This window comes from Macaca nemestrina, chromosome 12 (genome assembly GCF_043159975.1).
Source record: "Macaca nemestrina isolate mMacNem1 chromosome 12, mMacNem.hap1, whole genome shotgun sequence".
Lineage (NCBI taxonomy): Eukaryota > Metazoa > Chordata > Mammalia > Primates > Cercopithecidae > Macaca > Macaca nemestrina.
This window is the reverse complement of record NC_092136.1, coordinates 18409897-18437358: the sequence shown is the minus strand read 5'-3', so window position 1 is coordinate 18437358 and position 27462 is coordinate 18409897. Positions and strand designations below refer to the sequence as shown.

The 27462-nt window shown below is 47.7% G+C and overlaps 1 protein-coding gene across 2 annotated transcripts; it reads left to right on the top strand.

The window, feature by feature from the left end:
- The first annotated feature begins 1802 nt into the window (after positions 1-1802).
- On the top strand, positions 1803-27435 carry LOC105471678 (damage specific DNA binding protein 2). Of its 2 annotated transcripts, XM_011724341.3 has the most exons (10): positions 1803-2124; positions 3202-3338; positions 3724-3915; positions 20338-20483; positions 22087-22186; positions 22271-22448; positions 22781-22923; positions 25379-25543; positions 25697-25742; positions 27014-27435. In XM_011724341.3, the coding sequence occupies exons 1-10, from the start codon at positions 1986-1988 to the stop codon at positions 27061-27063; spliced, it is 1296 nt and encodes a 431-aa protein (XP_011722643.1). In that variant the 5' UTR covers positions 1803-1985; the 3' UTR covers positions 27064-27435. The 2 variants fall into 2 exon arrangements, with proteins under 2 accessions (XP_011722643.1, XP_011722644.1); XM_011724342.3 differs by lacking the exon at positions 25379-25543.
- Positions 27436-27462: the final 27 nt, after the last annotated feature.

Sequence of the window (27462 nt, the reverse complement as noted above, 5' to 3'; positions counted from 1 at the left end):
AGGCAGGACAGCGTGGCCTCACCTCTGAACCTTCAAGACTTGGACTTTGGCTGAAGCCAGGGCGTAGGAGTTCTAAGTCCCACTGGCCACATGCCCTCTGGCCCATCACTGTCCCAGGCTGCTCCTAGGTGGACACTCAATAGGTTAGGCAAGTCTTAGTTAAAAGCAGTGAGAGGCTGAGAGGCTGGGCATGGTGTAATCCCAGCACTTTGGGAGGCTGAGGCAGGCAGATCACGAGGTCAGGAGACTGAGACCATCCTGGCCAACATGGTGAAACCCCGTCTCTACTAAAATACAAACAAATTAGCTGGGTGTGGTGGTGGTGCACGCCTCTAGTCCCAGCTGCTCTGGAGGTTGAGGCAGGGGAATCGCTTGAATCCGGGAGGCAGAGACTGCAGTGAGCCGAGATTGTGCCACTGCACTCCAGCTTGGGTGACAGAGCAAGACTCTGTCTCAAAAAAAAAAAAAAAAAAAGAATCAGTGAGGAGGCTGGGCACGGTGGCTCACACCTGTAATCTCAGCAGTTTGACAGACCGAGATGGATGGATGCCAGGAGTTCTAGACCAGCCTAGGCAACATAGGAAGACCCTGTATCTACAAAAAATGCAAAAACTAGCTGGGTGTTGTGGCACGCACCTATAGTCCCAGCTACTCGGGAGGCTGAAGTGGGAGGATCGATGCCCAGGAAGTCGAGGCTGCAGTGAGCCCACGTCCTGCCACTGCACTCCAGCCTGGGTGACAGAGAGGTCCTGTCTTAAAAAAAAAAAAAAAAAAACCGGCCAACCACCAAACAAACAAAAAAGCAGTGAGGGTCAGACATAGTGGTTCATGCCTGGAATCCCAGCACTTTGGGAGGCCGAGGTGGGAGGATCACTTGAGCCCAGGAGGTCCAGACCAACATGGGAAACATAGCAAGACCTTGTCTCTACAAAAATACAAAAATTAGTCAAGCTTGAGGACGCAGGTCTGCAAGCCTACGTGGGAGGCTGAGGTGGGAGGATCAGTGAAGCTTGAGTGACTACATCACTGCACTCCAGCCTGGGTAACAGAAGACAGACGACGTCTCTAGAAAAAAAAAAGGGCAAGGCGTTCCAATCATTCTCCCTTCACAGAGAAGCAGCTTGGATTCGATGGGGCTGTAGTTTCTGGATTCCGACTGCAAAGCTGACCGCTGGTACAGCGCAGCTTCTAACTTAGGAAAGGCACTAGCTCTCTACAAAGCCGCCACGCCCCAACTACACCCTGTAGCTACCAGCCAATCCCAAAGCCCGAGCGGGAGTCATCACCAGTTGCAAGGCGGGAGCCAGGGCCTTGGCTGGTACCAGGCCTCCTCCCCGGACCCGCAGAGGCCTGGCAGCGCCTCGTCTGAGGAGGGTTCGTGTCGGGAGGCCAAGGCTGGATGATCACTTAAGCCCATGAGTTCAAGACCGGCCTGGACAACATAGCGAGACCCCGTCTCTCCAGAAAAAGAAAAAAAAAAGAAAAAGAGAGAGAGAGATAAATTAGCCGGGCGGGGTGGCGCACGCTTGTAGTCCCATCTACTTAGGAGGCTGAGGTGGGAGGATCGCTTGAGCCCAGGAGGTGGAGGCTGCACTGACCTATCATCGCGCCACTGCTCTCCAGCGTGGGCGACAGAGCCAGACCCTGTGGCTGAAAAAATAAAACATAAAGCCGGGGGCCATCTTTGCTCCGGGCAGGTCAGCTGACCCGGGCTGGCACAGGCCCTGGCGCAGTTCCCGCCCCTCCCGAGAGCGCTGGCACCGCCCCCTCCCCGCGCCCCCTCCTTCCAGGAAGGGGCGGGGTCTCCTAGACGGGTGGGGCCGGAGCTCGGAGCTGGTTTGAACAAGCCCTGGGCATGTTTGGCGGGAAGTTGGCTTAGTCGGCTACCTGTGGCCCCGCAGTTTTGTAGTCCCCGCCTTGTTTCTCCCCAGAGGTCTCTCAATCCTCCCTCCATGATCTTCGCATAGAGCACAGTACCCCTTCGCATGGAGGACGCGATGGCTCCCAAGAAACGCCCAGAAACCCAGAAGACCTCCGAGATTGTATTACGCCCCAGGAACAAGAGGAGCAGGAGTCCCCGGGAGCTGGAGCCCGAGGCCAAGAAGCTCTGTGCGAAGGGCTCCGGTACTGCCTGTGCCTGCTGCTTGAATATTTCCGCCTTTAGGGGTGCTCGCGCAGGAGGCTGCAGCGGGGGATGGGTGCTCCGAGGCTCCCGAGGCCGGCGCAGGTCACGGATGCCTCCGGCTGTGCATTCTACCTGCAGGTTCTTTGACACCAGAGCGTTTAGGCTTCAACACCTCTCCCGCCAGGTGACAGGAAGCAGACAAGCTCCGTAACAACAGACACACGGACTTGTCAGATTCCTTGTTTGTAGCAGGGTTCTTGCACAGTTTGGACGGCTTCAGAGAATCCTACCTTTCCTGGCACTGTGTGTGCTGGATTTCATAGTCACGCTTGTTAGCTGCACGTGCTAGGTGGTCAGTTGTGAGAGCCCCCAATTCCTTCCCTCCTTAGAAAGCTCATTCTCTGAGGTTTACTGGGGCTTGAACCTGGGGCTATAAGGAGTTTCGAGACACTCAAAAACTGGAGCTGGGGCTTGTTAATCAAGTGGGTTTTGTCCATGTGAAGAAAGAATTGGTTGTCAGGACGTCGGACCTATAGTGATTGGGTCCTCAAATGCAAGTTTGGTGATCCGGAGTTGTTGCTTTATTGCTATTCTAATTTCACTCACCTCCCCAGAAGTAACCTAGTTAAGAGCATTTCCAGGCCTTCCTATTCCTTCTTTTCCTAAACGGTGACTTCTGCCATGCTCCCCTAAAATATTTTTATTGTGCATTATATGTGATTTATAAAATTGTGACCCTGTCCCATCTCGTTTTGCAGCCCAAACTGGGAAGAGTTCTGCAGTGTACTTTATTCTTGTGTGTTTCTTTGGCTGGGGTCTCAGGAACCCTGCACGATTATTTACTTTCATTTCAGTCTTACTGTTTGGGGGAGTGTTTTGGGGAAGGGGCCAAATCCCTACTCATTTTTTTTTTTTATTTCTGGTGCTGGGTGAGACCGCACAGACACGGAAAGGCCTCAGGAGATGATGAGACAGAGATTAGCCATGCCGAATGAAACAAGGCTTCCTTTCAGGGAATTCAGCAGAAAAACCTTTCGTGAGATTGGAGAGGAAAATATGTCTGTTCTGCTTGGCAGGTCCTAGCAGAAGAGGTGACTCAGACTGCCTCTGGGCGGGGCTGGCTGGCCCACAGATCCTGCCGCCATGCCACAGCATTGTCAGGACCCTCCACCAGCATAAGCTGGGCAGAGCTTCCTGGCCATCTGTCCAGCAGGTAAGGCATTTTTTGCCTCAAGTCCTCAAGGGTTTGCACGTGCATTTTTACTATTGCATGCTCCCAAATTAGATGATGGCTTGGTTCACCAGCTTGTCAGAGTGGTCCGATCACCCAGACTGTGGTGACTGGCCTACTGGGCACTCAGCCATCTAAAAAAAGTCTTATGTTGTAAAGGTCCTAGCTGGAATGCACTCTGCCCCTTTTGCTTTCCCAGATTATTAGTTCATGTACATTGCAAATATTTTCATGCACAGGGCAGGCGGTTAGCTCTCCTTTGGTGGGAGGACTTGGCTCTAGGGCTCATCTATGAAGGAGGCAGAGATTGGCAGTTTACCCAGAACTTGGGTTTTAATTCAACCTAATTCATTTCTCTCTGTGGCAGGGGCTCCAGCAGTCCTTTTTGCACACTCTGGATTCTTACCGGATATTACAAAAGGCTGCCCCCTTTGACAGGAGGGCTACATCCTTGGCGTGGCACCCGACTCACCCCAGCACTGTGGCTGTGGGTTCCAAAGGGGGAGATATCATGCTCTGGAATTTTGGCATCAAGGACAAACCCACCTTCATCAAAGGGGTGAGCAGTTCCCCATGCCAGGTCGTGCTAAAGAAGTGTTTGCTGGCTGGGCACGGTGGTTCACGCCTGTAATCCCAGCACTTTGGGAGGCCGAGGCGGGCGGATCACCTGAGGTCTGGAGTTTGAGACCAGTCTGGGCAACATGCTGAAACCCTGTCTCTACTAAAAATACAAAAATTAGCTGGGCGTCGTAGCAGGTGCCTGTAATCCCAGCTACTCAGGAGGCTGAGGCAGGAGAATCGTTTGAACCTGGGAGGTGAGGTTGCAGTAAGCCAAGATTGCGCCATTACGCTCCAGCCTGGGCAACAAGAGTGAAACTCCATCTCAAAAAAAAAATAGTAAAATAAAATAAAAATAAGGAGTGTTTATTGAAGGAATGAAAGGGATATTGATGTCACCCAGTAATTGTCAGGAAGAGGACTGGGATCAAAAGTAACTGTGGGCATTTTCAAATACGTAAATGGTGATGGTATATATTTTTCTAATGCCTGCCCTTAAAATACTAGAAGATATAGACTATTGATCATCCATAGAATTGAAGCCCCTTCTGGGCTGGGCGCGGTGGCTCACTCCTGTAATCCCAGCACTTTGGGAGGCCAAGGTGGGCTGACCACGAGGTCAAGAGATCTAGACCATCCTGGCCAACACGGTGAAACCCCGTCTCTACTAAAAATACAAAAAATTTGCTGGATGTGGTGGCGCGCGCCTGTAGTCCCACCTACTCAGCAGGCTGAGGCAGGAGAATCGCTTGAACCCGGGAGGCGAAGGTTGCAGTGAGCCGAGATCGCACCACTGCACTCCAGCCTGGGCAACAGAGTGAGACTCCATCTCAGAAAAAAAAAAAGAATTGAAGCTCCTTCTTACCACATTGACCTCATCTTACACCACTGTCTTTTCTCACTTCCTATGCTGTAGCCACACCAATTGTTTCTATTCCTGAAACCCAGTCTCTGTAATTGCTGTTCCCATTGACTGGAGTGCTTTTCCCCATGGTCTTCTCATGGCTGGCGTCTTCTCATGCAGGTCTTTGCTGATTCTACCTCTGCAAAGAGGCTTTCACTGGTGGTCGTTACTCATAACATAGATCCCACTCCTCCACCGTCATTCCCGGTATCATTACCCTGCTTCACGTTTCCCCCAAGCGTTGGCCAGTGTCTGAGATCTGATGCTTATTTGTATGTGTTTGCCCACTGATGGCAGGGACCTTGCCTGTCTGGTTCACCACTCTATTCCCGGTGCCCGGAACAGTCTGGCCTAGAGTAGCTGCTTTATATTTGTTGAATGAATGAGGGACTTGAAGTGTAATTGAGCAGATAGGATGTATACATACGAGGTAATTAACAATACAGATGCCAAGTGCTACAGAATGTGAAAGAAGGAAGAACCCCTTGTGAATTGGAATCAATAGAGAAGACTCCATGGATGAGCAAGGAGGAGCAATATTAGGGAAATGGAGAGAAAAGAGGGAAAGACGTAGTGTGATTGGGTGAGGTTTGGCATAGAGTTCTTGGGGATAGTCTTTGTTGTGTCAGAGTTTATCATCCGTTGCTGAGAGGTGAGTGTGTCATCCCCTCTAAGACCTTTAGCCAGCCCAGCTGGTGGCTAACGTTGGACGGCTGTGCTGTGAAAAGTGACACTGGGTTTAGAGCAGGAGTCACAAACTTATATGGCTCCAGAAGCCAAACAGAGTGGGAAAAAAAAAAGAATGTATGGTGGTAGCGTCAGGGGTAAACTAGAGATGACCGTTGTGCAAAAATGTAGGTCTTGTGCTATCAGATGTGATTTTTTCAAACAAAGCCACAAATCCTCATTTTTTAAATTTCAAATATCTTGAGTTTTAAAAAAATTGTAAAATAAGGCCGGGTGCGGTGGCTCAAGCCTGTAATCCCGGCACTTTGGGAGGCCCAGACGGGTGGATCACGAGGTCAGGAGATCGAGACCATCCTGGCTAACACGGTGAAACCCCGTCTCTACTAAAAAAATACAAAAAACTAGCCGGGTGAGGTGGCGGGTGCCTGTAGTCCCAGCTACTCCAGAGGCTGAGGCAGGAGAATGGCGTGAACCCGGGAGGTGGAGCTTGCAGTGAGCTGAGATCCGGCCACTGCACTCCAGCCTGGGCGACAGAGCGAGACTCCGTCTCAAAAAAAAAAAAAAAAAAAATTGTAACATACATGTAACATAAAATTTATCACCTTAGCCATTTAAAACTTTTTTAAAAAAATGATAAAATACATATAACATGAAATTTACTTTCATAACCATTTTTAAGTGCACAGTTCAATGGCATTAGGTAAATTGTGTAACCAGTCTCCGGAACTTCATTATTTTATTATTTTTTTTATTTTTTGAGTCTCATTCTGTCACCCAGGCTGGAGTGCAGTGGCACAACCATAGCTCACTGCAGCCTCCACCTCCCTGACTCAAGGAGTCCTCCAGCTTCAGCCTCCCATGTAGCTGGGACTACAGGTGCGCACCACCATGCCTGGCTAATTTTTAGAGATGTGGTCTCTCTGCTTTGCCCAGGCTGGTCTCAAACTCCTGGCCTCAAGCAATCCTTCTGTCTTGTCTTCCCAAACTGCTTGGGATTACAGGGCTAAGCCACTGTGCTGGGCCTCTAGAACTTCTTAATATTGGCACTGAATAAAATTAAACACACATCTCAGCTGAATTCTGCTTCAGCCCACTATTTTTCTAACTCTGGTTTAAAGGTAGAGATGGGGGGAACCCAGGAGGAGGTCTCTTAAGTGGAGGGATTTGGAGACCAGCCCACCAGAAACGGCCAGGTTAGACAGGTGTGGGAGACTGGAATTCAAGGTGTGAGATGGGTGTTCAAGGAACAAGTGCCAGCAGCCCCCAGAAAGGCAGTCAGAGGAGTGCCGTGGACAGAGAAGGGTAGGCTTCCTGCCTAGCTAAAGAGGCAGGTGACCGCCAATAAGGCAGCATGAAGTTGAAGTCAGAATCCAGAGCTCAGACAGGAAGAAATTTGTTTTCTTGTTTTCTCCAGGAGTCTAGGACATGGGAATAGAGGAATTTGGCTTATGCCTGGAGATGGGAAGAAGCAGTGTAGGGTATTCTAGGGGAAGATCTTCCTGACTAACAGGGTAATGACAAGTGCTTTGAACTTGTGCCAGACTGAGATTTTTTTTTTTTTTGCATCACCTTATGACATGCATGTAACTTTCTTTACAGTGTAAGCTTTCTTTACACTGTAATGAAGATTGATCTAGGCATTGAATTTCGTGACTTGCAGTTGCAGGGAGCTAGGTTGGAGCAAAGGAAGGGTATGGCAGTCTGGAGAACTGTCTGGTTTTGCTCCCAGATGCTGACAGCAGAATGCTGATTTGAGACCAGTTACTGGAGGAGTAACAGTGCCTCATTTTGTCACTTCTTTAGTCATCTGACTTTGGCTGTGACCTCTACATTCTTCAGGCCCTTGTCAAGGGAACATGTATTACAGTTTCACAATGAAGATAGCTTAATTTTATTACTATTATAAAAACAATGTATGGGGCCAGGTGCAGTGGCTCACGCCTGTAATCCCAACACTTTGGAAGGCCGAGGCGGGTGGATCACCTGAGGTCAGGAGTTCAAGACCAGCCTGACCAACACATAGTGAAACCCTGTCTCTACTAAAAATAAAAAATTAGCCGGGAGTAGTGGCACACGCCTGTAGTCCCAGCTACTCGGGAATCTGAGGCAGGAGAATCGCTTGAACCTGGGAGGTAGAGGTTGCAGTGAGCCAAGATGGTGCCACTGCACTCCAGCCTAGGCGACACAGAGAGACTCCATCTCTCAAAAAAACAAAACAATGTATTCTTACCATAAAAAAATACAGAGAAAAGTATAGAAAATAAATTAAATATGATCCAAAACCCCCATTTTCAGCATCCCTCTGTGCATGTGTACACTATTTTTTTTTTTTTCCGAGTCTGAGTCTTATTCTGTCTTGTAGGCTGGAGTGCAGTGGTGCGATCTCGCCTCACTGCAACCTCTGCCTCCTGGTTCAAGCAATTCTTCTTCCTCAGCCTCCCAAGTAGCTGGGATTATAGGCATGCACCACCACACCCAGCTAATTTTTGTTTTGTTTTGTTTTTTTGAGACAGAGTCTCACTCTGTTGCCCAGGCTGGAGTGTAGTAGTGTGATCTCGGCCCACTGCAACCTCTGCCTCCCGAGTTCAAGTGATTCTCCTGCCTCAGCCTCCTGAGTAGCTGGGATTACAGGCACCTACCACCACGCCCAGCTAATTTTTATATTTTTAGTAGAGACGGGGTTTCACCATGTTGGCCAGGCTGGTCTTGAACTCCTAGCCTAAGGTGATCCACCTGCCTTGGCCTCCCAAAGTGTTGGCATTACAGGTTTGAGCCACCGAGCCCGGCCTAAATTTTTATATTTTTAGTAGAAACGGGGTTTCACCATATTGGCCAGGCTGGTCTCGAACTCCTGACCTCAAGTGATCCACCCACCTTGGCCTCCCAAAGTGCTGGGATTACAGGCGTGAGCCACTGCACCTGGCCTGGGTTTTTAAAATTATATCTTTATTGAGGTATAGTGGACATAAACTGCACCTATTTTAAGTGTACAATTTGGCTATTCTCAGCCTATGGGGTAGTCCTACTCCATAGGAGCAGTAAAAAATAAAAATAAAAATAAAAAATTGTAAAATTTGATGAGTTTTGACGTATGTGTACAACTGTGAAGCCATTATCACAATTAAAATAACTCACATTTCCCCCCCTTTGTAGTATATTTGGGGCGTGAGAGATAGATGAGTTATCTATGACCCTTTGTAATCCACTCCTCTCCACCCAATATCTTACTCACTGTAAACTGCTGATCTACTTTTTATTTTTAGAGATTAATTTACATTTTCTAGAATTATATATAAATAGAATCATAGAACATATGCTCTTTTATTTTTGTTCTAACTTCTTTCAGTATAATTATTTAAAATTTATCTACATTTTTATGTGTAGTTTTTTTGTTGTTGTTTTTTATCTTTCTGAATAATGGTTCATTGTTTTTTGAGTTTTTTGGGTTTTTTTTTTTGAGACAGAGTCTTGCTGTCTCAAAAAAGGGGCAGTGCAGTGGCACGATCTCGGCTCACTGCAAGCTCCGCCTCCCAGGTTCACACCATTCTCCTGCCTCGGCCTCCCAAGTAGCTGGGACTACAGGCATACACCGCCACACCCGGCTAATTTTTTTGTATTTTTAGTAGAGATGGAGTTTCACCGTGTTAGTCAGGATGGTCTGGAACTCCTGACCTCATGATCCACCCGCCTCGGCCTCCCAAAATGCTGGGATTACAGGCGTGAGCCACCGCACCCGGCTGGTTTTTTTTCTTTAAAGACAGGGTCTTGCTGTGTCACGCAGGCATGATCATGGCTCAGCATAGCCTCAACCTCGGCTCAAGCAATTCTCCCACCTCAGCCTCCTGAGTAGCTGGCGCTACACACACAGGCCACCATACTTGGCTAATTTTTAAATTTTGTTATAGAGACAGGGGTCTCACTGTGTTGCACAGGCTACTTTCAAACTCCTGGCCTCAAGCAATCCTCCTGTCTCGGCCTCCCAAAGTGCTGGGATTATAGGCGTGAGCCACTGCACCCAGTCGCATTGTATTGATATGCTACAGTTTATTCATTTACCTATTGAAGGATATTTGGAATGTTCTCTAGTTTTTGAATGCAACATATAAAGTGGCTGTGAACATTCACATACAAGTATTTGTGTGGATATATGTTTTCATTTTTCTTGGGTAAATACTTAGCAGTGGAATGGCTGGATTATTAAGTAGGAATGTTTTAAAGATACTTCTTAAATGAGAAAAGGCTTTTCTATTTACCCACATATTGTCATTTCCAGTGCTTTCATTCTTTCATGTGATCCAGATTTCCTTTTGGTAATATTTTCCTTCTGCCTGAAGAAATTCCTTTCATATTTCTTATAATGCAGATTGTTGATGAATACTTTCCACTGTTGTTTGTCTCAAAAAGTATTTTGCCTTTATTTTGGGGGAGGATGTTTTTGCTAAGTATAGAATTCTAGGTTCACAGTTTTTAAAATTATTTAACTTTTATTTTTTAATTGATGAATTAAAATTGTATTTATTTATCACGTACCATATATTGGTTCGCAGTTTTCTTTCTTCAGTACTTTAAAGATGATTTCTAGGCCGGGCATGGTGGCTTACGCCTGTAATCCTAGCACTTTGGGAGGCCAAGGCAAGTGGATCATTTGTGGTCATGAGTTCCAGACCAGCCTGGCCAACATGATGAAACACCGCCTCTACTAAAAATACAACAATTAGCTGGGTTTGGTGGTGCTCACCAGTAATCCCAGCTACTTGGGAGGCTGAGGCATGAGAATCGTGCTTGCACCTGGGAGGCAGAGGTTGCAGTGAGCCAAGATGGCATCACTGCACTCCAGTCTGGGTGACAGAGTGAGACTGTGTCTCAAAAATAAATAAATAAAAATAAAGATGATTTCTAGCTGGGCACAATGGTTCATGCCTGTAATCTCAGCACTTTGAGAGGCTGAGGCTGGGGGTCCTCTTGAGGCCAGGACTTTAAGACCAGCCTAGGAAACACAGCAAGATCTCATCTCTACAAAAAAATCTTAAAAATTAGCAGTAGCTTGAACTTGCAGTTCCAGCTACTCTGGAGGCTGAGGTGGGAGAATTGCTTAAGCCCAGGAGTTCAAGGCTTCAGTGAGCTCGGCAAGTCTGGGTGACAGATCATGATCCTGTCTCAATTAAAAAAACAAAACAAAACATCCTGATGAGAAGTTTGCTGCTATCCTTATGTTCTTCCCTATGTAATTTTTCTTCTGGTGGCTTTAAAAATGATTATGAGACCGGGGGGCACGGTAACTCATGCCTGTAATCCCAGCACTTTGGGAGGCCGAGGTGGGCGGATCACGAGGTCAGGAGATAGAGACCATCCTGGCTACACGGTGAAACCCCGTCTCTACTAAAAATACAAAAAAATTAGCCAGGCGTGGTAGCAGGCGCCTGTAGTCCCAGCTACTTGGGAGGCTGAGGCAGGAGAATGGCGTGAACCCGGGAGGCGGAGCTTGCAGGGAGCCAAGATCACACCACTGCACTCCAGCCTGGGCAACAGAGAAAGACTCCATCTCAAAAAAAAAAAAAAAAAAAAAAAAAAAAAAAAAAAAATTATGATGATGTGCTTGTGGAGATCACTAAGCTTCTTTGATTTGATTTGTGAATTTTTTTTTTTTTTTTTTTTGAGACAAAGTCTTGCTGTGTTGGCCAGGCTAGAATGCAGTGCCATGATCTCGGCTCACTGCAACCTCCACCTCCAGGGTTCAAGCGATTCTCCCTCCCTCAGCCTCTGGAGTAGCTGGGATTACAGGCACCCACCACCTCGCCTGGCTAATTTTTTTTTTTTTTTTTTAAGTAGAGACGGGGTTTCACCATGTTGGCCAGGCTGGTCTGGAACTCCTGACCTCCGGTGATCCGCCCACCTTGGTCTCCCAAAATGCTGGGATTACAGGCATGAGCCACCTTACCCAACCCATTATTTCTTACAAATAGTTCTTTTTCTCTTGGGTCTCCAATTACATATTGTCCAGCAGGTCATTGTTGTACTGTTAATTTTTGTCTTTTTCCCTGTTTCATTTTGTGCAGTTGTTCACTGATCTTCACTTCTGTAATATCTGACCTGCTGTCAATCCCTTCCTTCTTCCCTTCCTTCCCTTTCCCTTTCCCTTCCCCTTCCTTTTCTTTTCTTTCTTTCCTTCCTTCCTCCTTCCCCTCCCCTCCCCTCCCCTCCCCTCCCCTCCCCTCCCCTCTCTCTTCTCTCTTCTCTTTTCTCCTCTCTTTCCTGCTTGTGCAGAGCAGGGCTATTCCATAGGCAAAGTAGCCCAGTGTATTTTTCATTTCAGATACTGCATATCCCCTCTAGAAGTTGGGTCTTTTTTTTTTCATGTCTTCCATTTCTCTCCTCATATTTATTATTTCCTCTTCTTTCTTTTGTGAGGCAGGGTCTCACTCTGTCCTCCAGGCTGGAATGCACTGGCACGATCTCAGCTCACTGCAACCTCCACCTCCCAGGTTCAAGCCATCCTCCTGCCTCAGCCTACCGAGTAGCTGGGATTACCGGTGTGCACCATCACGCCTAGCTAATTTTTGTATTTTTAGTAGAGACCAAGTTTCGCCATATTGGCCAGGCTGGTCTCGGACTCCTAACGTCAAGTGATCTGCCTGCCTTGGCCTCCCAAAGTGCTGTGATTACAGGCGTGAGACACTGTGCCTGGCCTGATCCTGTGTCTTAAAAAAACAAAACAAAACAAAAAACTCTAACATGTAATACTGCTTTTTTAAAAAAAATTGTGGGCCGGGCTCAGTGTCTCACACCTGTAATCCCAGCACTTTGGGAGGCTGAGATGGACAGATCTCCATCCAACATGGTGAAACCCCATCTCTACTAAAAATACAAAAAAATTAGCTGGGCATGGTGGTGGGTGCCTGTAATCCCAGCTACTTGGGAGGCTGAGGCAGGATAATCACTTGAACCCGGGAGTCAGAGGTTGCAGTGGCCCGAGATTATGCCACTGCACTCCAGCCTGGACAACAGAGCGAGACTCCATCTCTATTAAAAAAAAAAAAACTGGCCGGGCGCGGTGGCTCAAGCCTGTAATCCCAGCACTTTGGGAGGCCGAGACGGGCGGATCACGAGGTCAGGAGATCCAGACCATCCTGGCTAACACGGTGAAACCCCGTCTCTACTAAAAAAATACAAAAAACTAGCCGGACGCAGTGGTGGGTGCCTGTAGTCCCAACTACTCGGGAGGCTGAGGCAGGAGAATGGCATGAACCCGGGAGTCGGAGCTTGCAGTGAGCTGAGATCTGGCCACTGCACTCCAGCCTGGGCGGCAGAGTGAGACTCCGTCTCAAAAAAAAAAAAAAAAAAAAAAAAAAAAAACAAACAAACAAACAAACAAAAAAACTGGTAGAAAACACGTAACAAAATTTACAATCTTAACCATTTTTAAGTATACAGTTTAGTAATGTTAACTGTATTCACGTTGTACAACAGATCACTAGAACTTTTTTCTTATAAAATTGAAACTCTACACCCACTGAACAACAAGTCTCCACTTCTTCCTCCCCTTATCTCCTGGCAACCACAGTACTACTTTCTGTTTCTGTGAGTTTGACTACTTTAGATATCTCATCTAAGTGGAATCATACAGTATTTATCTTTTTGTGACAGGCTTATTTCCCTTAATACAGTTTTTTAAGATTCATCCATGTTGTAGCATGTGGCAGAATTTCCTTCTTCTTTAATGCTGAATAATATTCCATCATTCGTGTGTACCACCTTTTGTTTATCTGTTTATTCACTGGCAGACACTTAGGTTGACTTCATCTTTTGGCTACTGTGAATAATGCTGCAGTGAATATGGGTGTGCAAATATCCCTTTGAGACCCCAACTTCAGTTCTTTGGGGCTAATGCCAGTAAGTAGGATTGCTTCATCAAATGGTAATTCTGTTGTTCATTTTTTGAGGAACCACCATACTGTTTTCCATACTGGCTATACCATCTCATGTTCCCATCAGCAGTGTACAAATGTTCCTACTTCCCCACTTCCTCACCAACATTTCTTTTCTTTTCTTTTCTTTTTTTTTTTTTGAGATGGAGTCTCCCTCTGTCACCCAGGCTGGAATGCAGTGGCGTAGAATCAGCTTACTGCAACCTCTGTCTCCCGAGTTCAACTGATTCTCCTGACTCAGCCTCCAGAGTAGCTGAGATTATAGGCACACACCACCATGCCCAGCTAATTTTTGTATGTTCAGTAGAGATGGGTTTTGCCATGTTGGCCAGGTTGGTCTTGAACTCCTGACCTCAGGTGATTCACCTGCCTTGGCCTCCCAAATTGCTGGGATTACAGGCGTGAGCCACCATGCTCAGCCTTTTCTGTTTTTTTGATAGTGGCTGTCCTAAGCGATGTGAGGTGATAGCAGTGTAGTTTCATTTGCATTTCTCAAATGATTAGTGATGTTGAGCATCTTTACGTGTGCTTCTTGGCCATTTGTATATTTTCTTTGAAGGAATGTCTATTCAAGTCCTTTGCCTTTTTTTTTGTTTTTTGAAACAGGGTCTTACTTGGTCACCTAGGCTGCAGTGCAGTGGCATGATCATAGCTCACTGCAGCTTCGAACTTCTGGGCTCCAGTCATCCTGCTGCCTTAGCCACTCTGGCTAAGACTGGGACTGCAGGTGCTCACCACCATACCCTGCTAACTTTGTTTTGTTTTGTTTTTTTCGCTATCTCTTACAGAAAGGACCTACTAACTTAAAAAAAATTTTTTTTCCATAGAGACTGGGTCTTGCTAGTCTCCCAGGCTGGTCTTGAACTCCTCTTTGCCTGCTTTTAGTTGGGTTATTTGTTGTTGTTTTGTAGGGGGTCTTTATATATTCTGGATATTAACCTCTTTTTTGTTTTTTTTTTGTTTTTTGAGATGGAGTTTCGCTCCTGTCGTGCAAGCTGGAGTGTAATGGCGCAATCTCCGCTCACTGCAATCTCCACCTCCCGGGTTCAAGCAATTCTCCTGCCTCAGCCTCCTGAGTAGCTGGGATTACAGGCATGAGCCACCATGCCCGGCTAATTTTTGTATTTTTAGTAGAGACAGGGTTTCACCATGTTGACCAGGCTGGTCTTAAACTCCTGACCTCAGGTGATCCGCCCGCCTTGGCCTCCCAAAGTGCTGGGATTACAGGGGTGAGACACTGTGCCCGGCCATGATATTAACCTCTTATCAGATCTATGATTTGAAAATATCTTCTCCCACTTCATAGATTGCCTTTTCACTCTGTGGATTGTTTCTTTTGAGGCCTGATTTTTTTTTTTTTTTTAAATTTTGAGATGGAGTTTCACTCTTGTTGCCCAGGCTGGAATGCAATGGCGTGATCTTGGCTCACTGCAACCTCCGCCTCCCGGGTTCAAGCAATTCTCCTGCCTCAGCCTCCCAAGAAGCTGGAATTACAGGCACCTACCAACATGCTAAGCTAGCCTGATTGATTTTTAATAGTGAACCAACCTTGCATTCTTGGAATAAGTTCATCCTGGACATGATGTATTTATCATTTTTAAATATTACTGGATTGAGTTGGCAAATATTTTAAGATCTTTGCATCTGTGTTCATGTGTAAAATTGGCCAAATCCTTGTCACATTTGTGTATCAAGATTATGCTCATTTCTGGCCGGGCGCGGTGGATCACTCCAGTAATTCCAGCACTTTGGGAGGCCGAGACGGGCGGGTCACAAGGTCAGGAGATGGAGACTCCTGGCCAACATAGTGAAACCCAGTCTGTACTAAATATGCAAAAATTAACTGGGTGTGGTGGTGCACTCCTGTCATCCTAGCTACCTGGGAGGCTGAGGCAGGAGAATTGTTTGAACCCGGGAAGCAGAGGTTGCAGTGAGCCGAGATCACGCCACTGCATTCTAGCCTGGCAACAGAGTGAGGCTCCGTCTCAGAAGAAAAAAAAAAAAAGATTATGCTGATTTCTGAGAATTGCTTGAGCCCAGGAGGTGGAGGTTGTAGTAAGCCGAGATTGCACCACTGTGGTCCAGCCTGAGCAACAGAGCATGACTCTGTCTCAAAAAAAAAGATTATGCTGCCCTCATTAGCTTGGGAATGATTCCCTCGTTTTCTAGTCTGTGGAGAGGGAGGATTTAAGATCAATATCTAGCTGGGTGCGGTGGCTCACTCCTGTAATCTCAGCACTTTGGGTGGCCAAAGTGGGCAGATCACCTGAGGTCAGGAGTTTGAGGCCAGCCTGGCCAACATGGCAAAACCCTGTCTCTACTAAAAATACACAAAAATTCACCGAGCATGGTAGCAGGTACCTGTAATCCCAGCTACTCGGGAAGCTGAGGCAGGAGAATTGCTTGAACGTAGGAGGCAGAGGTTGCCGTGAGCCAAGATTGTGTCACTGCACTCCAGCCTGGGCAACAGTGTGGGACTCTGTCTCAAAAAATAAATAAATAAAAATTAAAAAAAGAAAGATCAGTATCTCTTCCTCAGCCAGGTCTAGTGGCTCATGACTGTAATCCCAGCACTTTGGGAGGCCGAGGCAGGCAGATCACATGAGGTCAGGAGTTCGAGACCAGCCTGGCCAACATGATGAAACTCCGTCTCTACTAAAAATACAAAACTTAGTTAAGTGTGGTGGCGTGAGCCTGTAATCCCAGGTACTTGGGAGGCTGAGGCTAGAGAATTGCTTAAACCTGGGAGGCGGAGATTGCAGTGAGCTGAGATCGTACCATTGCACTCCAGCCTGGGCTAGAGTGAGACTCCATCTCAAAAAAAAAAAAAAAAAAAATTATTTCTTTCTATCTATCTATCTATCTTCCTCTTTCATCATCATCTTTTTCCCTTCCTGAACAGTTCAAACCAAAAGTCATTAGGTAGGATCAAGCAAGATAGATGTTTATGTAGTGGGGAGGCTACAGTGCTGGAAGTACCAGATGCTGGGCCCCTGAAGCTGAGGTGGGTGTCAGTACAGGTGGCAGGTGGCAGCAGCTCAGTACATAGAGACTGGACCCAAGCAAGATCAGAGGGGCATCCATGCAGGCAGGGGTGGAGAGTAGAGGAGGCCAGGCATGGAACAGTGAAGTGTGAAGCGGGAGTAAGGAGGCTGACCCACAGGGAGGTCTAGAGTGGGGTGGCGGAGTCAAGTGGGGTGAGCAGGGCTTTTGCATGGAGAGGGGACGGCAGTGGCGCCTGATGTGGGCAAGGAAGTTGTGTCTGCGTGGTTGAGGGAGTGGAGAGAGAGGAGAGGGTGATTGTGCCCTCGGGAGGGTACAAGAGTCCAAGCATCCTAAGGAAGACGTGCATTTGGGGGGTGTGTGGCAGCAATAGTGGAAGACTGGTTAAATACAAGGAGATTAATCAAATATGTAAGTATATTGAGTATAATGGGAACCACATTTTTCACTGTCAAAGAAGGGAATTATAAATATGGAAAGAGAGAAACTCGAATCAACTCTGTGGTGTTGAATTTGAATTAAAGACATTGATACGAAATTATGGTTTGCAGTATACAAAGTGAAGACAGTTGTGAAGCAATCTGATTGCAGATTCTCTTTACAGTTTTATTACCTTAATCTTTTATAAGTGTCTCACCCCGTACTTAATTTGATGGCTCTTTTTTTTTTTTTTCCCAATAGAGATAGGGTCTTGCTCTGCCGCCCAGGCTGGAATGCAGTGGTAGGATCATAGCTTACTGCAGCCTTGAACTCTTGGGCTCAAGTCATCATCCCGCCTCAGCCTCTCGAATAGCTATGAGCACAGGTGTGCACCATCACTCCCAGCTGATTTTTAATAATTTTTTATAGAGGCTGGACCCAGTGGGTCATGCCTGCAACAGGACTTTGGGACGCTGAGGTGGAAGGATTGCTTGAGCCCAGGAATTTGAGACCAGCCTGAGTTACATAGTGAGACCCGGTCTCTAAAAAAAATAAATAAATAATAAAAATTGGTGACACACACCTATAGCCCCAGCTACTTGGGAGGCTGAGGCGGCGGGAGGACTGCTTGAGCCCAGGAAGTTGGGGCTACACTGAGCCAGGATTGCACCACTGCATCAGGGTTTCGAACTCCTGGCCTTAAGCGATTCTCCTACCCCAGCGCCCCAAAATACTGGGATTATAGATGTGAGCTACTGTGCCCAACCAATGGCTATTCTTTTTGCAACTCATTACCGAGTTCTCCCAAAGCTTTCAACACGGCTTTTGTAGAAGTAACAATGTCCTTTGTTTTTGCACATATTTCATCAGTTTAGATGCTTGATTAAATTTGGTATTAATTACAATAAAAGATGCAACTGGAATAAACAGATTTGAGAACAACTACAACCAACCCTTGGTTTGGTAAGCATAGAACTCAACTGGAGGGAGCAGAAGATTATCATACTACCAGCCAGCATTTGGCAGACCGTGAGCATTAGAATGACCGTGAGGTTAGAACGTTTTATAGAGGGAAGGGAACGTGCCAGTTAGTATGTTGCGATAGCTAAGTGATTGTTGCATAGAGGAACTTGTACAGTTCTATGAGGCTGGGATAGCTGCAGCGTAAGGAAGAAGTGGAAAAGGTGGAGAAAGGCAGAGAAGTGGAGAAGTTTCCCTCTTGGGGATGTAAAGTTCTTAAAACAATGCCTGACCGGGCACAGTGGCTCACGCCTGTAATCCCAGCACTTTGGGAGGCTGAGGCAGGCCAATCACCTGAGGTCGGGAGTTCGAGACCAGCCTGACCAACATGGTGAAACTCGTCTTTACTAAAAATACAAAAATTAGCCGGGTGTGATGGTACGGGCATGTAATCCCAGCTACTCAGGAGGCTGAGGCAGGAGGATTGCTTGAATCCGGGAGGTGGAGGCTGCAGTGAGCTGAGGTTGTACCACCGCACTCCAGCCTGGGCGACAGAGCAAGACTCCATCTAAAAAAAAAAAAATCCCCCCAAAAAACAGTGCCTAATACATAGTAAGCAATTAATAAGGTTAAGCCATTGATATTATCATGATTACTTTCATCATAATTTTCTGGGATGACTGGAAGAATAGGAAGGGGCACAGATCTGACTCTTGCCCTCCTAACTCTGCCACTGCTCTGAGCTGAAGCTCTTCTAAAGAGAGCACTGTGGGAATAGCAAATTAGGGCACATCCATAAAATGGAATAATACCTCAGCAATAAAATGAGATGAGCTTGTTGATAAAGCAAACTCAGATGAATCTCAGAGGCATGATGAGTGACATGAAACAAGACAGTCTCAAAAGGTTGCATACTGCCTAATTCATTTACATGACATTCTATTTTTAATTCTATTTTTAATTTAATTTTATTTTTAGAGACAGGATCTTGCTCTGTCACCCACGCTAGAGTGCAGTGATGCGATCACAACTCACTGCAGCCTCGACCTCCAGGGTTCCGTCATCCTCCCACCTCAGCCTTCTGAGGAGCTAGAACCACAGGCACCTACCACCATGCCTATATATATGTGTGTGTGTGTGTGTGTGTGTGTATATATATATATATATATATATATATATATATTTTTTTTTTTTTTTTGTAGAGATGGGGGTTCTCCCTATATTGCTCAGGCTGGTCTTGAACTCCTGGCCTCAAGCAGTCCCCACCGCCTCAGTCTCCCAGGTGGTGGGATTACTGTGCCTGGTCTATTGGACATTCTATGAGGGCAAAACAATAGTGATGGAGAACAGATCAGCCAGGGGCTGGGGGCGAGGGGAGGGTGTGATTGCAATGGGATAGCACAATGGAGTTTTTGGGCTGTTGCAAATGTTCTGCATTTTGATTTGGGTGGTGGTTATTTAAATCTATACATATGTTAAAATTCAGAGAACTGTATACCCCAAATTTGCTATATGTTAATTAAAAAAAAGAAAGTAAAAATAAAGCCTTAAGAAATGAAGGGAGGCCAGACTTAGTGGCTCACGCCTATAATCCCAGCACTTTGGGAGGCTGAGGCTGGCGGATCACCTGAGGTCAGGAGTTCAAGACCAACCTGGCCAACATGGTGAAACCCTGTCTCTTCTAAAAATACAAAATTTAGCCATGCGTGGTGGTGGGCACCTGTAACCCCAGCTGCTTGGGAGGCTGAGGCAGGAGAATCGCTTGAACCTGGAAGGCAGAGGTTGCAATGAGCCGGGATCACGCCATTGCACTCCAGCCTGGGTGACAGAGTGGCACTCCATCTCAAAAAAAAAAAAAAACAAAAAAAAGGAAAGGGAGGGAGGGAGGGAGGAAGAAAGAGAAAGAAAGAAAGGAAGAAAAAGAAAAGAAGGGGCCAGGCAAAGTGGCTCATGCCTATAATCTTAGCACTTTGGGAAGCCACGGTAGGAGGATCACTTGAGCTCAGGAGTTCGAGACCAGCCTGGGCACCACAATGAGACCCTGTCTCTACCAACAATTTTTTAAAAATTAGCACTTGTAATGCCAGCACTTAGGGAGGCCGAGGTGGGCAGATCGCTTGAGCTCAAGAGTTCAAGACCAGCCTGGGCAACATGACAAAACCCCATCTTTAAAAAAAAAAAAAAAATACAAAAATGAACTGGGCATGGTGTGTGCACCTGTAGTCCCAGCTACTTGGGAGGCTGAGGTAGGAGGATCGCTTGAGCCTGGGAGATTGAGGCTGCAGTGAGCCGTGTTCGTGCCACTGCACTTCAGCCTAAGTGACAGAGAAAGACCCTATTTCAAGGGAAAAGAAAAAGAAGTGAAGGCTCTGTGGAGAGCGTCCTAGTGTTTAGGTGTCCGAGCTGACCTGGCCCCACGCACTGCTCGTTGGTGCTTCCGTGACAGCGCAGCACGCGTGCCCAGGCCTGGTTCCTCACTGCCAGGCCCATCATCACTCACTGGCTTTTTCCTTCCTCATGTTAGATTGGAGCTGGAGGGAGCATCACTGGGCTGAAGTTTAACCCTCTCAATACCAACCAGTTTTACGCCTCCTCAATGGAGGGAACAACTAGGCTGCAAGACTTTAAAGGCAACATTCTACGAGTTTTTGCCAGCTCAGACACCATCAAGTGAGTAGTTTAACTAGGCGGGGAAAGGGCTTCTAAGCTTAGGTGTAGTTCCGGCAAGAGCATCCAGATCCCATTTCCTCAACCCAACCTGGCACAGGGAAGAAAGGAAAGATGTCAGCCACCTTCCGCCCTTCTTTCTCTTTCTCACACTGTTCCTTGGCCACCCTCACTTTGGTCCAGGTGGGTTACTGCTTTGGGAAGGTGTTCTGGAGCCTCAGCTCTTCTGTAAGTCATACCTGTATTAGACTAGACCTGGACCTTCACTAGATAAGCCAGCATGGCATAGGCCCAGAAAGCCACCTAGAGAATGGAGCAGCAGCTAAGAACTTGAGACTGAATTCCCTGCACTCGCTGTGGTGTAATGACCTGAGCCGTTCCTGGGTGCAAGCTTACATGGATGGAATCTTGTCCATAAAGTGCTCTGAACTTCCCAAGAGAAAGTGGCTGGAGAAATTACAGAATGCAGCTGGGTGCGGTGGCTCATGCCTGTAATCCCAGCACTTTGGGAGGCCAAGGTGGGTGGATCACCTGAGGTCAGGAGTTCAAGACCAGCCTGGCCAACATGGTGAAACCCCATCTCTACTAACAATACAAAAAATGAGCCGGATGTGGTGGTAGGTGCCTGTAATTCCCAGCTACTTGGGAGGCTGAAGCAAGAGAGTAGCTTGAACCCAGGAGGCAGAGGTTGCAGTGAGCCGAGATTGCGCCACTGCACTCCAGCCTGGGCAACAAGAGTGAAATTCCATCTCCAAAAAAAAAAAAAAAATTACAAAATACTCGTCACTTTGATTTCCAGCTAGAGCCGGGACTCTGACTGCTCCCTGAGGAATTAAGTGAGGGTGCTGGGGTGTAACTAGCATTGGATGGGATCCTGGGCTGTCCTGCAGGGATGAGGAGTGCATGCGCAATTCAGCAGGTGATTGGATAGACGAGGCTCCAGGCTCGTTTTCCGCAAGAAATCTTCTTGCTTGAAGATATTCATAAGGGATGGCAAAAGTCAGTGTAGCATGGATTTGAGGGTTTGAGAGAAAAACTGAGCTGAGCTCCTCTGGCTGGATAGCAGGATCCCTGAAGCACCCCTAGTCAGCCTCCCAGTCCAGTGGTTTGAGGGACCAGAAGAGCTCCTGGTTGTGTGTTTTTCCCTCAGTGTTCAGAAGGGGGCAGAAGTGCCTTTCCAGCCAGCTCTGAGGAACAGAGCCAGGCAATCCCTGTTTGGCTTGTGTCTCCTTTGGCCCAAAGGGTGGAGAGTGAAAGGAGAGAGCAGTAAAGGAGGATTGCTTAGAACCCGGGGTGTGGGGGCGGGCGTGCCCTGAGGCTTGCTTTATGGTTTGAGCTTTGTCTGCTTCAGAGACTCTTAGGAGCTGGGGATCCTGGGCCCAGCAGTAACCGGACAGATTTCTGAGCCCCATTACCCCATTCCCTCTGTCTGGACGGTAGAGCAGTCTGAATGTTCCTCGCTAGGAATCCACGGCAAGACAGTTATTCATTCATTCAACAAATATTTATTGAATGCCCACTGTGGGTTAGTCACTGGAGCAGCAACAGTGAGTAAACAGGCCTATCTCTGTCCCCAAGAATCTTACAACACAGTCTTTCCCTCCAGCATCTGGTTTTGTAGCCTGGATGTGTCCGCCAGTAGCCGAATGGTGGTCACAGGAGACAACGTGGGGAACGTGATCCTGCTGAACATGGACGGCAAAGAGGTGCGTTCTCCCAGGTCCTGCCTTTCCCTCCCTCATCCCCGCCTCGGTTCTGTGTCCCCACCTGAACCGAGCTCTTCTCTGCAGCTTTGGAATCTCAGAATGCACAAAAAGAAAGTGACGCATGTGGCCCTGAACCCATGCTGTGATTGGTTCCTGGCCACAGCCTCCGTAGATCAAACAGTGAAAATCTGGGACCTGCGCCAGGTTAGAGGGAAAGCCAGCTTCCTCTACTCGCTGCCGCACAGGCATCCTGTCAACGCAGGTGTGATATCCCAGACCTCATCTCTCCTGCAGACCCTGCCTATCTGACTACTGCTGGGGTGTTCCCTCAGCGTGGAAGCCACTACCACAAACCTTTACCCCTGATAGCGTCTGCCAAGCTGATGTCTGGGAATCTTTGTGGCTGTGGCTGTCCCCATCAACTGCTGAGTTTCCAGAATTTTGTTGTTGTTCATAGCCCAGATTCACCTCTTCCTTTCCGCTCCTGTCTAGAGAGGAGTGGTAGGGAGGGTACCCCTGCAGGAGAAGGCCTGCAAGGCCAGGACCACAGGGGGCTCGTGGTTCCTTCAGCTCAGGGGCTTTTCACTTTGCCAGCTTGTTTCAGTCCCGATGGAGCCCGGCTCCTGACCACGGACCAGAAGAGCGAGATCCGAATTTACTCTGCTTCCCAGTGGGACTGCCCCCTGGGCCTGATCCCACACCCTCACCGTCACTTCCAGCACCTCACACCCATCAAGGTGAGTGGCGGAGGGAAGGAGCTCCCAGAAGGAAGCTGTGATCATGAGGCTGGAGCAGGTCTGCCCACGGTGGGGAAGGGCTGATGTGGTAAGCCTGCCACCCCAGATCGCTCCTGGCCCAAGCACAGAGCATCTCTTACCCTTTGGCTCTCTCTCTTCCTTTTATCCCACTTCTGCCATTCCATATGGTTGAGTTTTCTTTCTGTCTCTCTGATAAAGTATTTTTCTGAGTTTTTTCAGCCCAGCTCTGATCTCACGGTGAGCATTTTCTAAGATCCTGACCCTCTGTTCTGTCTTCTCAGCTTCAGTTACCTGTGTACAGTTGACCCACAAACCTTCACCTTTTATTTATTTATTTTTTTTAAGGCAGGGTCTCGCTCTGTCACCCAGCTGGGAGTATAGTGGGGCAATCATGGTTCATTGCAGCCTTGATCTCCCAGGCTCAAGCGATCCTCCTGCCTCATTGTTTTGTTTTTGTGTTTCTTTTTTGCTTTTTGTTTTTTAAAGACAGGGTATTCCTCTGTTACCCAGGCTGGTCCTTTTTTTTTTTTTCCTTTCTTGAAACAGGGTCTTGCTCTGTCACCCAGGCTGGATGGAGTGCAGTGGCACAAACATAGCTCACTGCAGCCTCAACCTCCTGAGTTCAAGCAATCCTTCCATCTTAGCCTCGGGAGTAGATTGGACTACAGGTGTGTGCCACCACGTCCAGCTAATTTTTTTATTTTTTGTAGAGATGGGGTTTTGCCATGTTGCCCAAGCTGGTCTTGAACTCCTAGGTTGAAGCTATCCTCCCGCCTTGGCCTCCCAAAGTGCTGGGATTACAGGCATGAGCCACCACGCCTGGCAACTTTGCCTTCTTTGTTTGTCTTGCAGGTTTCTGTGCTTCTAATAATAAAAATAAGTCTTTTATTTTCCCACCTTTTCGCAGGGTCTTGTTAATAGCTTCTCTATCCTTAGTCCCCAAGACTAACGGCTTTCAAGTCCTTTGATGCCTTCTTGCCTGAGCCCCCATGCAGCCTGAGCTCTGCTAGTTCTGTGTCCTTTTCCAAAACTACAGATCCTCTTCAGATCTTCAGGTTTTATGCCTGTACTTCTCTGGTCAGTTCAGCCTAGTGGTGGAGAGCACCAGTTTCCAGCAGCCAGACCCCCCGGGTTAGAATCCTTGGGCAAATTATTTATATTTTGGATCTGTTTCCTCATCTGCAAAAAGGGAATACTAGTCTCTAACTGATAGGGTTGTTGTGACGATGAGTCAGTATACTTAAAGCACTTGGCCCCATGCCCAGCACCTGGTAAGTATTGGTAAGTACTCAATAAATGATGATTGAATATTGAGTGGCCCCCATGTACCTCAATCACATCCAAGCTCTTAATAAGTAATGTCAAGAATCCTTCCCCAATTGGTGTTCCTGTTAATCCATTGGTGTTCCTAATAATCCATCTGTCTCCATGTCCCAGTTTGTATCTAGCCAGGTGTCATAAGTCATTACAGCTTCCTGTGATTTGTGACTTACTTCTAAGCCTTTGCATGTACTATTTCTTCCTTCCTGCTAACCATGTCTTTCCTCCTTCAAAACTTCCTTGAGAAGTTTAATTAGGAAAATCCCATCCAATTTTGTCATTTTAATAACTGCCAGATTTGTTTTCAGTGGGGTGATCTGGGGAACGTGGGTTTCCTTCTCTTTTTTAGCCAGTAGCAATTCTATACTCAACTCTTAGTAATTCATGCTGACGGAGGCGGGATGATAGTGGGGTTCCTCCAGAACTGAAGTCCTGTTACGTTTTGGTCATCAGAGGCTTCTTTTGCTTTGTTGTAGGCTGACCTCTTAGGCTAATATCTGGGTCAGGCTGAGGTGAAAACGTTTATCAGTTAGCATGATCTTAGGAAATGCAAGTGAGGGAGAAGGCCTGAAGCTGCCCTAAGGGCCAGGGAGGCCAGCTAGGGATTAAAAATGTGCAATGGCAGAGGCAAACACAACCAAAAACCATTCTTGTCGTTTTCTGTAAGACTTACCTCCATTATTAGGTTGGCTTGTTACTGGCAAATAATACCTTTTTTTTTTTTTCCCCTTTGAGACAGAGTCTTGCTCTGTCCCCTAGGCTGGAGTGCAGTGGCATCATCTTGGCTCACTGCAACCTCCGCCTCCCAGATTCAAGTGATTCCCCTGCCTCAGCCTCCCGAGTAGCTGGAACTACAGGCATGTGCCACCACGCCCAGCTAATTTTTTTTTTGGTATTTTTAGTAGAGACAGGGTTTCACCATGTTAGCCAGGATGGTCTCGATCACCTGACCTCGTGATCCGCCCACCTCGGCCTCCCAAAGTGTTGAGATTACAGGCGTGAGCCACCGCGCTCGGCCCAAAGAATACTTTTGATGTCCCTCTTTGTTGATGTTTGATGTCCCTCTTGGTCATGTTCTGCGTTTACTCTCATGACCGGCCTCTCCACCTCCTAGGCAGCCTGGCATCCTCGCTACAACCTCATTGTTGTAGGCCGATACCCAGATCCTAATTTCAAAAGTTGTACCCCCTATGAAATGAGGACGATCGATGTGTTTGATGGAAACTCAGGGAAGATGATGTGTCAGCTCTATGACCCAGAATCTTCTGGCATCAGTTCGGTGAGGCTTGGGCCCTCAAATAATGATGGGAGGAAGCAGGGATTCAACCTACCTTATTGACCAAAAATGACCAGAAATTAGGTTTTGTGTGCCCTTCTATGTCTCTGCTAATACCTTCACCCTTTCCTTGTGTTGACACTCTTGTCTCTGCAGCTCAATGAGTTCAATCCCATGGGGGACACGCTGGCCTCTGCAATGGGTGAGTAGGAAGAGGATGTATCTGACTTGCCGAGCCCAATCCTACTTCCCAAGGTTCAGTGCGGGCCAGCCTCAGCCCTGCCCTGCCACATTCACCCCAGGGCAGTGGCCCGCGGAAGATGGCTGGAAGACAGTGGTCTCTTTAGCCGAGGCCCTCCATGCCTCTGGCTTTGTCTTGGTCATGCAATGCCTGGCTACTGTCCAGTTTCCTAATGTTTCTTTCTTTTTTTTTTTTTTTTTTTTTGAGACGGAGTCTCGCTCTGCCACCCAGGCTGGAGTGCAGTGGCCGGATCTCAGCTCACTGCAAGCTCCGCCTCCCGGGTTCACGCCATTCTCCTGCCTCAGCCTCCCGAGTAGCTGGGACTACAGGCGCCCGCCACCGCGCCCGGCTAGTTTTTTTTGTATTTTTTTAGTAGAGACGGGGTTTCACCGTGTTAGCCAGGATGGTCTCGATCTCCTGACCTCGTGATCCGCCCGTCTCGGCCTCCCAAAGTGCTGGGATTACAGGCTTGAGCCACCGCGCCCGGCCCTAATGTTTCTTTCTTTCTTTTTTTCTTTCTTTTTTTTTTTTTTTGAGACGGGGTTTCACTCTTGTGGCCCAGACCGGAGTGTAATGGCAAGGTCTTGACTCACTGCAACCTCCGCCTCTCAGGTTCAAGAGATTCTCCTGCCTCAGCCTCCCGAGTAGCTGGGACTACAGGTGCCTGCTACCACGTCCAGCTAATTTTTTTCATATTTTTAGTAGAGACAGGCTTTTACCATGTTGGCCAGGCTGGTCTCAAACTCCTGACCTCAGGTGATCCGTCCAGCTTGGCCTCCCAAAGTGTTGGGATTACACGCATGAGCCATCATGCCGGCCAGTTTCCTAGTATTCCTTTTTTTTTTTTTGAGATGGAGTCTCGCTGTGTCCCCCCAGGCTGGAGTGCAGTGGCACGATCTTGGCTCAGTGCAAACTCCGCCTCCTGGGTTCACGCCATTCTCCTGCCTCAACCTCCTGAGTAGCTGGGACTACAGGTGCCCACTATCACGCCCAGCTAATTTTTTGTATTTTTAGTAGAGATGGGGTTTCACCGTGTTAGCCAGGATGATCTCGATCTCCTGACCTCACGATCCGCCCGCCTTGGCCTCCCAAAGTGCTGGGATTACAGGCGTGAGCCACTGTGCCTGGCCTTCCTAGTATTTCTTTACCAAATCCTAGGTTTGCAGGCCAGCCCCAGGCTCTGAGAGACTGGTAATGGAAGGTGTAAGTCAGACTGGTCTCATTCCTCCTAGGTTACCACATTCTCATCTGGAGCCAGGAGGAAGCCAGGACCCGGAAATGAGAGACACTAAAGAAGGTGTGGGCCAGACAAGGCCTTGGAGCCCACACATGGGATCAAGTCCTGCGAGCAGAGGTGGCGATTTGTTAAAGGGCCAAAAGTATCCACGGCTAGGGTTGGAGCAGGGGTGCTGGGAGCTGGGGCGCTGTGGGACTGGGACACTTTTGTGTTAATGCTCTGGACCTACCTCCAGAGACTGCTCCAGAGTTGGTGACGCAGCTGCCCCAAGGGCCCCTCTGTATCTAGCCTGGAACCAAGGTTATCTTGGAACTGAATGACTTTTCTCCTCCTCTCAGTGGGTGGTAGCGGAGGGATCAAGCAGTTATTTGATTTCTGCTCACTTTTGATATGGCCAATAAAACCATACCCGACTGAGCTTTTGCGTGGATCTTCCAGAAGTAA

Coding starts and splice junctions, on each gene's coding strand:
- LOC105471678 (XM_011724341.3), top strand. CDS start 1,986: ATGGAGGACGCGATGGCTCCCAAGAAACGCCCAGAAACCCAGAAGACC. Junction 2,125..3,201: donor GCTCTGTGCGAAGGGCTCCG/GTACTGCCTGTG, acceptor TCTGCTTGGCAG/GTCCTAGCAGAAGAGGTGAC. Junction 3,339..3,723: donor CCTGGCCATCTGTCCAGCAG/GTAAGGCATTTT, acceptor TCTCTGTGGCAG/GGGCTCCAGCAGTCCTTTTT.